General features: G+C 48.0%; 1 protein-coding gene across 5 annotated transcripts in view; it reads right to left on the reverse strand.

Annotated features, from left to right (window-relative positions):
* Positions 1-345: 345 nt before the first annotated feature.
* The window catches only part of FAM149A (family with sequence similarity 149 member A), a 67,042-nt gene continuing 56,440 nt past the window's right edge, over positions 346-10,947 (reverse strand). The window contains exons 9-14 of one of the 5 annotated variants that reach the window (XM_050791574.1): positions 10,449-10,552; positions 9,761-9,970; positions 7,902-8,022; positions 6,273-6,401; positions 6,107-6,185; positions 346-1,070 (exon numbers count right to left, since the gene is read on the reverse strand). In XM_050791574.1, the coding sequence (XP_050647531.1) occupies positions 967-1,070; positions 6,107-6,185; positions 6,273-6,401; positions 7,902-8,022; positions 9,761-9,970; positions 10,449-10,552 (747 nt within the window). In that variant the 3' untranslated portion in view covers positions 346-966. Of the gene's footprint in view, positions 1,100-6,106; positions 6,189-6,272; positions 6,402-7,901; positions 8,023-9,760; positions 9,985-10,448; positions 10,553-10,947 lie in introns of those variants that run through there. The other 4 variants (XM_050791576.1, XM_050791573.1, XM_050791575.1 and 1 more) reach the window with 4 other exon arrangements.

A 10,947-nucleotide genomic window follows, 5' to 3' on the forward strand; every position in this document is an offset into this window, starting at 1 on the left:
TTGAGATCTGAGAATATAGAAATGAGTGTAAGGACCTGAATCACGATCAAGAGAAACAGTGGGGAGAGGGACAAGAGAAAGACATGCCTGGAGCCTCAGCTCTGCTAATTCCTCTTCCCATTCTCTGCTCCGTTTTCTACGGTAATGTTAGATGGGGATACATGCTCTGAAGAAAAGCCAACAGAGCAGGAGGACAGAGCAAGAAGAGACGAGGGCTCTGGGAAGGCGTCACTGCAGAGGTGGCGTCTGAGCAAAGGCCAGCTCCCGATGGCACGTGGAGGGTGCGAGGCTCCCCTCCCACGGAGGAGCTTCGACTGTAAACAATAAAGATGACATCATCTGCCATAGCTTTTAATTACGTTTATATTTACATTCAACCCTAAGATCAATAAATGTGGGGTACTTCACGTGAACTGTCTGAATTTGAAGATGGAAACTAGAAAAAGAAAATTAGCTTGGGAGATTTCACCACTGACATTTCTCAAAAAGGTTCATGGCTGAAGCACTTTTTAAAAATGTATGAGAAAGTCAGCATGACTAGAACAATCTGAGTCTTATTCAGACTGACATATTGTCTCAAATACTAATATCTACTAGTGTCTACGATTTTGACGGAATTACTAACAGAATGAGACTAGAAAATACATCAGAGTACAAAGTTATAAATGGCATGTCCCTAGATAATATATTCTTATATGTAATTAGTGTGTGAGTACAAACACATGCTAATTATGTTTGTGTATCACTGATAAAATGACGGATTGTAAACACACATCAGGGTCTTCTGAGCAAAGCCTACAGAACCTTGGAGATGCTTTCAGCAAGGCAGCTTGGTGGATTTGACTTTTACTCTCTTTAAAATGCAAAGTGTTCAAAATTAAGTGATTTATTTGTTTGCATTTTTCTCAGTCTAGCATCTCACACTGTCAGACACACAGATAAATAGAATACTTGTTCCTCCAATTTTCAAGCGATAAGTGGTGTGCTGAGACCATGAGTGCGCCAATGGTTCTGGTGAGGTGGTTTCAAGATGTCACTTGGAATCTCTTCTTTAAAGTCAAAGTTGTCCTCTGAAAAGATTTAGGCACATATTGTGAACCTGGAAACAGCAAGCAAGAGGTAATTCTCATTAAATGTTACAAAGGCAACTACTCAGAACGGCTGTTTTGTACATTCCATGCAAATACTTAAAAATACTTTATTAATATACTTTTGTATAAATTAGGAAATAGTCATATGCAAAAACTCCCAATTAGGGTCCTGAGAAAAAGGAAGGGCGCTCCCCCAAAACCAAGTCGAGGTGCAGGCCGTGCGTCCTCCCGAGCTGGTGGATTTGCGAGAAGCTTCTATGCAGAGGCGAGTCCTGGCCCAGGAGGCTGAGGGAGCTCTACTTCCTGGCAGTTCTACTGCTTCCCAGGGGCAGGTGCAACGCCAGGTACTTTAAGGGATCCTTCCCACTACCTGGGATACCCCTTTGGCTCCTTTTTTTTTTTCTATCACAGAAATAATAAAAGTTGATAAGTTAATAGTTCCCAGTGCTTTTTGACCTGGATGCAAAGCTAGCAAGGAGGTTATGTGGCCTGCTTGTCAGAGAAAAAGAAAATAAACCCCCAGAAAGACAGGAAGATCCCTCTTATGGACCCTCGATCACTTTTGCAGATATAGAAATGACCTTTGACCATCAGTAATAGCTGTCTCAGAGTTACTGATAAGAGTGCCTCCTCTGAAGCAGTGCATCTGGGCCTGACCCTGGGAGCCAGGCCGTGTTGGATGCCATCATGAAGGCGGATGTGGGTTACATGGGGAAGGGTGTCAGGAAGGCTGGGAGGAAGGCAGGAGTGTGGGTGTGACTGAAGGAGAAGGAAGACAGGAGCGTGGGCGTGACTGAAGGAAGGCAGCACCGCACGCTGCATGGAACCAACATCCGGCCTGAGATCAGGTGCTCCCGAGGCCTGGCTTTTGCGTGGGAATGTCTCCCGCACAGCTGTGCCACTGAGAAGGACCGCAGAAAGATGTGGTTCTTAGAATCACTGATCGAAATGATTCAGAAATTCCCTTATGAGGATCCTGCTTATGATAAGCTCCACGAAGACTTACACAGAGTTAGAGGAAAATTGAAACAGTTTGGTTCATGACTCAAGATTCAGCCTGACCTCGAAATTAGTGCAGAAGCTTCTGGACTTTGATTTGGAGGACGACCGATGGATGAACAAAGACGAAACATCAAGGAACACAGGTCCCTCTGTCCCTCTGTTCAGTGTTTAAAATGTGACTGAAGGCCCGACAGTGCTGGGAGATCCGGTGTTCAGTGGGGAGGGTTCCACTTGGGCGGGTGAAAGAGCCTCTTTCCCCAGGAGGTTTTCTGCCCCTCGGTGCCCCAGGGCCCTCTGCACACAACCTGCCTGTCAGGGGCCCTGCCTGTTCTGCGGGCTCGGAGGCTGCTCACTGCTGGTCCTGAGTGCGTTGGCTTGGCCAGTTCTCTCCAGCAGCACAAGCCTGGCTGGTTCTAGGTGGGGGTTGGCCCTGGACAGGGTCACCCTACCCGGACTTGGATGCACAGTCTTGTTTTTTAAATGAGACAGGGTTGACCTTCAATAGGCTCATGGGCGATCAGGATGAGTCCTTGGATATCCTGAGGCTTGTTACGCACCAGGCACCGCGTTACCTGCTCCGTGTTTTATTTAATCCCTTCAGGAGTCTTTGAGTGAGGTGTTACTCCCATTTTACAGATACGGACGCTGAGACCCGCAGGGAATGCCTGGTCCCACAGCACCCAGCAGCAGAGCTAGGACTTGTGTGCCAAGGCCTGTGTCTCTCACCACCACCAGGCATGGTCTCCTCCGGAATGCACAGGCTGGCACCTACAGCCCTGGGCATCTCTGCCCTCCCTTCCGGGCCGCACAGACCGGCGCCCACAGCCCTGGGCATCTCTGCCCTCCCTTCCGGGCCGCACGGGCCGTGCCGAGCCGCATGGAGCTCCCGGGAGTCCCCTGTGGCCAGTTTGCCTGTGCACCTGGTGGAAAGGAAGAAAAGCCAGCCTGATCCTGAGGGTGCCTGGACATACCCTTAGCACTCCCCAGATGGGGATGAGCTTTGCAGCATTAAAAAGTGGTTAAGGAGGGGAAATATTTTGAACCAAAGAACTAAATGTTAGCTTGTCATTATAGATGCAGAACCTCTTGGAGCTGTGCATTTGGTTGGCTGTGTTCTCCCTTCTAATAGCTCTTTTGTCTTGGGTCAGTAGTTAAGAGGCAGTAAGGTGCAGATGACTGGTGTGGACCGTTCTCTGGGTCCTGCATGAGTTAAGCGGCCATATGTGACTGCACATGTTAATGTACCTCCTGTGGGCACCCCCAGGATCACTGCAGTCCCCCCACACCGGCTCTACCCCTACCTCCTCTTCCAGAAGTCAGTGAGTGATATTCCAAAGGTGCCACATGAATCCACTCTGGTGTTTAATTCATTCCCGAATGTCCCAGCAGATCGTGGTGGGCTGCCTAAGCTGGTGGCCAGAGAGGTGGCTCCCTGTGTGAGCAGCGTGGTGGGCTGACGTTGACAGAGTGCTTAGGAGGACAGAAACAGCTTTTCGTTTTTGAGGGACAAGACTTAGGCCTTCTGCTCCCAATCTCTGTGTGTGAGGCCGCGCGCGCCTCACCTGCAGCCTCACCTGGGGCCCGGGGACGTCTGCATGGGGCACGTGCCTCATCGTACTGTCATCACAGCTCGCGCCTTTGAGCCGCGTTCTCTCTACGTGGTGAGACCAGGGGCATTGGCCGTGTTTTCCTCGGTGGATTTTTGTGTTTTGTAAGTTGTCTATTTTGATAATGTATTATTTTTATAATTGTAGAAGAAATGAATAGCGTATTTCAAAGCAAAAAGTTACTGATAAGAGAATACACTGACTTGGCATTTGGTCAATGATTAACAGTGAAGATTTAAAACAAATTCAGAACCCAATTCCCACTCCAAACCTCCACTATGTGTGCCCAAACTACCTACTGGACGTCTCCGCTTGGCGTGCTCCAGTCAGCATCCCCAAAAGTGAACTCGTCAGAATCTGTCCAGTTCCCTCGCTCAGCACCACCCGCCGCTGGCCATCCACAGAGTCGCCCGTCAGTCCTCACTCCCTCTCTCTCACATCCCTTGCGATGGTCATCTCCTCCAGGAAGCCTTGGCACCCTCCAGCCACCTGACAGGGGAGTCAGGTGGTCCTGCTCACCCCTCACAGCCTTTTCCAGCTTGCCTGCCAGGCTCAATGCTCCTTGAGGCACAGACAGAAACACCCCTGCTGTTTGAATCCCAGCCTTCGGCACAGACCTTGGCACAGAGTGAGTGCTTGATACTCCATCCACGATTGATAAGCTAACTTGGGCACCTACTTCCCCCCAGGCATCTACAATTGTGTTAAAAGCAACACCTGGGCTGGGCGCAGTAGCTCATGCCTGTAATCCCAGCACTTTGGGAGGCTGAGATGGGTGGATCACCTGAGGTCAGGAGTTTGAGACCAGCCTGGCCAATATGGTGAAACCTCATCTTTACTAAAAATACAAAAATTAGCCAGGCATCGTGGCATATGCCTGTAATCCCAGCTACTCAGTGGGGGGCTGTGGCAGAAGAATTGCTTGAACCCAGGAGGTGGAGGTTGCGGTGAGCTGAGATTGCACCATTGCACTCCAGCCTGGACATCACAGCGAGACTTCGTCTTCAAAAAAAAAAAAAAAAAGCAACACCTAACCATGTAGCGTGGCTGCTTTTTAGAGAACGAGCTGTTGCCATGAGAATGACGGCTAATGCTGCTAAGGAACATACAGCGTCCAGAGAAGCAACAAAAAGGCACAGCAGCCCAGAGCTATTAGCACAGGAGCAAAATTTTAAAGAGCTGAAGAATCCCTGACATCACTGTACTACAGGATGACAGAAGGGCTGCTGAGAACAGACAGATCTGTTACACAATGCTTACTTTTTACGAAATTTATTTTATTTATTTATTATTATTATTATTATTATTATTTGAGACGGAGTCTTGCTCTGTCGCCCAGGCTGGAGTGCAGTGGCCGGATCTCAGCTTACTACAAGCTCCGCCTCCCGGGTTCCCGCCATTCTCCTGCCTCAGCCTCCCGAGTAGCTGGGACTACAGGCGCCGCCACCTCACCCAGCTAGTTGTTTGTATTTTTTAGTAGAGACGGGGTTTCACTGTGTTAGCTGGGATGGTCTTGATGTCCTGACCTCGTGATCTGCCCGTCTCGGCCTCCCAAAGTACGAAATTTATTTTTAGGATTATATGTTTAAAATTCTCTGTAAAACAATAAATTATCCCTGAAATTTCAGATCATTTATAATACAAATGGTTCATACTTCATAATTTTTGAGCAATCTATGCCTGGTATCTAGCTGGGTACTTTTCACAGATTTTCAATAATTATTTTATCGACCCAGCTTCTTATAAAAGAGGAAGCTGAGGGCCAGAGGGGTTGGGACATTCCTAGGGTTGCACAGCTGATGGCAGAGCGAGGGTGGAAACCCAACGTCAGACTCCAGAGCAGCACACCTCATGATGAGGCCACACTACCGCCCCGAAAAAGCGTTGGTGACTGTTCTGGAAGTGGAAACATCACCAGCCCGTATTCAAACTAGAATATCCTGCGAACAACACACCAGGCTGAGAATACGTATTTCTCTGTAAAACCTTATGTTATAAAGTAATTAGCAAATCTGTGTTAATTTTCTCAGGCATTTTTATCATCAGATTTTCAAAGAGAATCTAAGATTAAAACTCCACTTAGAAATAGAGCATGAAAACTCTATAGCAAACAAGGGACTGACTTCTCCCAAGACAGCATTCTTTTTAGAGTGAGGCCCCCAGTTCATGGAGAGCTTTTGGACATTTCCCCCTTCTTGACCTGACAGCAGGTGAGTGAGTGCGTGTCTGTGCAGGTGTGATCTGTGATCGAGGTTTCCGAGGTCAGGCCACAGGCCACAGACACTTGCTATTCCCTCCTACACGAGCAGAATAGGCTTATCAAGGTAGATAATCTTGCATTTCACTTTCTGAAACTTGAAATCTCACATATTACATCACTTTATTTATATATGGAGAAAAGCTGACCTGTCAAAATACTTTGCCCTGTCCATGTGTGAGCAGCAAATTCCATTTGTGTCAGTGAACTTTTTCGAGGCGTATCCAACTGCTGGAAGAAAAATAAAATCAGGGACAAATTTCATTTTTTTCAAATGTTTTTCAAAATTAAAGTTACAGTAAACAGAGAACCCACCCGGAACGTGTGGGTTGTGCTGGGCCTCGACAGCTGTTCCAGGGTAGCGGTTCTTTCTCGAAGACGTGATCGTTCTATACCGTCAGGCACGGCACTCGACACACGGTTTTGTAGATGCCTTCCTCTGTACTAAATGAAGGATAATATGTTCTTGTTTAAAATAAATGCAATCCTTAAAAACACAAAAGAAGATTTCTACATGCTCAATCACTCACTCATTTATTTGGAAACTTTTAGTTAGACATTACTAAGGATCAGGTCTCCTAAGGATAAATACCTGAAGAAATATATTTTGATTATGTAACTGCACTATTAAACCTGATAAAATGATAGTGTCATAATAGGGAAAGAGAGATACAAAACCTTAATAGAAATGTAATTCTGCATTTGTAAAGTAGCAGGCTTTTTAATGTGATGTTTGCCTTTTTTTTTTTTCCTGAGACGGAGTCTCGCTCTGTCACCCAGGCTGGAGTGCAATGGCGTGATCTCGGCTCACTGCAACCTCCGCTTCCTGGGTTCAAGCGATCCTCCTACCTCAGCCTCCTGAGTAGCTGGGATTACAGGTGCATGCCACCACGTCTGGGTAATTTTTTTGCATTTTCAGTAGAGATGAGGTTTCACTATGTTGGCCAGGCTGGTCTCGAACTCTTGCCCTTGTGATTCACCCACCTTGGCTTCCCAAAGTGCTGGGATTACAGGCGTGAGCCACTGCGTCCAGCCACCTTTTGTAAAATTATGTTATTCTAAGGTTAAACACGAACACTTTGCAACTCCTGCCTTCTGGGAATGGGTTCCAGTGCTGGGCTCAAGGTGGCACAGGGCACACAGGAGGAAACCTCGCCCAGGCAGGGTTTTCCTCTCACTATGTCTTTATGTTCCTACAACAGGGGTCCTTCTGTGTTGTATAAAATGAATAGAGACAAGTTACTTGTGTGAGAGTGGAGGGAGGGGTGGCTGTAAACCTGGGGGCTGCCTGGCTCTGCATACGGACAGCAGCACACTCCCCGAGGCCTGTGCGACTGCCTGGCTGAGGGGAGCTTCCCTGCAGAAGGTATCACCCTCCACTGCAACAGACGTGGCAGAGGTTAGCTGTAAACATGAGACCTGATAAAAACACCACGGTCATCACTGACTGAGCTCATAATTTCACATCAGGAATTATTTAACACCTCTGAGTTCATTTGGTCCTTCCAACAATTCTTTAGAGGTAAGAATCATTAATCCCCTTTTATAGAGAACACTAAGGCTCAGGGAGATTAAAGTGACTTGTACCAAGTCATAGAAGAGAGTTTCTGTGGCAGGATCCACGCGGACCTGCCTGTCTCCTGACCAAATCTCATGCTCTCTTCTTTGCTCCACCATCCTGTCAGAGGTTTCCTTGACACCTGGAATTTCTGATTTAGTTCAAGACATGCTTCTATTTCACAAAACGGTGAATTAAGCCTCTCACTCCCTGTAAATTCTCACAAGCCATTCATTTACTTTCTGGAAACAGATTATGAAGGCATTTGAAAATAGCCACTCAGATCTTATGTTACTAGTTTCACTTGGAAGTGCCAAGGTTGTTTTTGTTTGTTTTCCAATATAGAACCTAAATGGTCCAGTGAAATACAATGAAATCTGTCTTACAGACACAAGGCGGCATCCAGGAGCTGCCGTATTCTGCTCCCTGGTCTCCACGCCTATCGGGGGGAACCTGCTCCGTGATGTCTGAACCAGTGGCGAAACCATGTGGTCCACGCCAGTCGGCCTGCAACACAGCGTCATGTCACTGAGCACCCAGGTACATGGATAACTGGCAAGTGATAGGAAATCTGCCAACAGCTGTGATGTTGATGCTTCTGTGCGATGGGCACACAAGAGGTCTTTCATTTCTGCTATTTGTGGTATTATCCTGGTGCTCCCCAGGGAACTTACAGCACTCTGATAACTGGGGGAAAATGTTATCTCGATACAAGTGGAAGACAGAGGATGGAGGGGAGAAGACGCAGAGCTGGTGTGTGTGGGGGTCAGAGGGAAAGTGAGGCTGGCAGGTGAGAATTCAGGCAGGTGAGAAGCCGGGGGACGCAGGTGAGGCAGCATCACCAAAGGGGGAGGGCACTGGCCCCTCTGAAGCCACGGCTTCCCTCGTATGTGTAGAGCACAGCTATGCACACAGAAAAACAGGCTGTCTGTGGGACTACAGTTCCATGTGTAGGGAGAGCAATTGTGAAGAATGGTCTAAAAGGGCTCCTCAGGGTGGCAATAATAAAAAGAAAGCTGAAAAATCACCAGCTCACAGGGAGGGAGGGGTCAGAACACAGAGGGACTGGCACAATCGGAGGCATCTGAATGTATCTCAGTAGGAAACATACAGGGTTTCTATTTGATGAAGGTGTGACGGGGGACCCAGGTAGGCTGGGGCAGGAGGAGAAAGCCTGCCATGTGCTGCTGACTGGCACCGTCTGCTGCTGACTGGCACCGTGTGCTGCTGGCTGGCACCGGGTGCTGCTGACTGGCATGGGGGGAAGCGAAGCAGAGGAGGGAGAGGGATCTCGAAGGAATCAGCACAGCAGACACAACACAGCTGGAAACATCAGTCCCAAACTGTGAAAGAAACAGTTACCAATTAAAAAGCTGAAAGGGGCTTTACGACTGCATCTGGAAAAAGTCCGGGTGCCAGGTAAGTGTTGGCAGCCGCCCACTCCTGAGCCCAGCTCCCGATAACCACCCCCCTGCAGGCCAGGGGTCCAGTGGGTGGTCCCTAAAGCCTGAGAGACTGTGGGTGTGTCCGGGTGGGCCTCTTCCTGGCGGGGATGATCTCTGGCAGGCTTAGCCTGTTTCCTGTCTCAGATTTGGGATGGTATGAGTCCCAACCATATAAAGGTTTGTGGTGGGGAATAAATAAGATCATAAATGTAATTCATTTACCTGGTGCTGATAACAAAGAAAGCGATCAATAAACATTAGCTGTTATTATCAATGTAAGTACTGGCTGATACTGGTAAGTGAGCTGGAGGGCAAGAGACAAACACCTTTCTAATGAGGCCATGACGGGATGTGCATCCCTGAGATCGAAAGCTTTACTGAAACTCCCACCTAGAAAGGCATCCTTAAACATAATCCGATAGGGACACAGTCCTTTTATTTTTATAGCATTTTATATACATTATTTTATTTAAACCTCCCCTTAAAAAGTATTAATTATGTAATTGGAAGGCATTAGCTAATTATTCATTTCACAGACGAGTCCACTGAAATCCACCCAAGGTCACCCCACCATCACACAGGCGAAATGAGCTGTGTGATGTCCTGACCTTGTGTCCTAGTATACAGCTAAGCAGACCACTGGAGTCAGCAGAATGTTAAATACTCAATGAACTCATTAGAACAGCGTCTATGTAAAACTGGATAGAGGATGATTTGTCCGGGATGATCCATGAACCCTAACTGGCAAGCGTCTAGGTCCTGCATGACCTTTAGTTTACTACGAGAGAAACGAGACTCACAGTTTTGTTCCCCGAAGAACTTCGTCACTATAGATGTTGGGGGTTTTGAGTCTCTGAGAATCTGACACAAGAGAAGGCAGCCTCCAGGGCACGGGTGTCTGCTTTGCAGAAGGCGGTAATCCATGAGTGTCTGAGGCCCGTCCCAGTCTGTGCCGTGCGCAGGAGGGAGCACCTGCCCCTCCACCCGAGGCTTTGTCCTCCTTCTCATTCCTGGGAAGGAAATCCTGTGAGCTACTCAGTTGCAAGTGCTGGGATAACAGGGAACGCACCTGTCTGTGCTCAGCTGAGCACTGACCGTCTAGAACAGTCTGGCACCTAGAACACACTCCTAAGCACTGGCTGAATGAATGAAAAGACCCATCATCTCCATTTCTGTTTCAAAGAAGAATCATCCACAGGAAGAGAGCTAAGGTTTTCACTGTTAGTAATCAAACAGCCAAGCCCACAAGATTCAGAATTTCAGGACTATATTCCCCTTCCCCATCTCTCCCAACCAAATACACGATAGTAACTGTCGTGTGGTTGGTACTGAAGGGTCTGTTTCTGCGTTTCCAGACGTGCTCAGGCACATCCGAAGCCTGGAATTCAGTGGGACCTTCGTGATCTCATGCCCCCTGCAATCTTCAGTGCTCCAGTGTTTGCAGCCCAGGGAAGAGGCTGGGTAACTACTACTGATTCTGATACGTACTGCGTTCTGTCGGCGAAATAGGTAGGTCTCCGCTGAAGCGGTTTTGCGTGAATTGTCATGACGCCATTCATGTCACTATAAAAACTGTTGGAGAAGCGATGCATCTGAGAACAGTAAAAAAAAAAAAAATTACAAACGCCCAGTGCTGTTCCAATGACTGACGCTTGTCCGAAACCAGCAGGAAACACACAGCACACTCACCAGCTAACTGGAGGAAAAACTAATAAAGCGGAGATATTTTATAAAGATGTGGGCTGAGACATTAACAACGAACTGGTTAATTCCCCGACAGTAGGGACGTTCAGCACACCTGGCCAAAAGTGGCCAGAAGTGAGGGAGAGGTTCCTGCACCCGGAGAGGGTAGCTGCACGGGGTAGAAACGCCACCAGCCCAGGGTGACCTGGCAGGGAGGCAGCAGGGAGGCTGCAGGGAAGCAGAGCCGTGCTTCAGTCTCCCCCCAAGCTCTGAGATCCCAGAGGCTGGAGGGCAAGGAGCCCCG

This window comes from Macaca thibetana, chromosome 5 (assembly GCF_024542745.1).
Source record: "Macaca thibetana thibetana isolate TM-01 chromosome 5, ASM2454274v1, whole genome shotgun sequence".
NCBI classification, from domain to species: Eukaryota; Metazoa; Chordata; class Mammalia; order Primates; family Cercopithecidae; genus Macaca; species Macaca thibetana.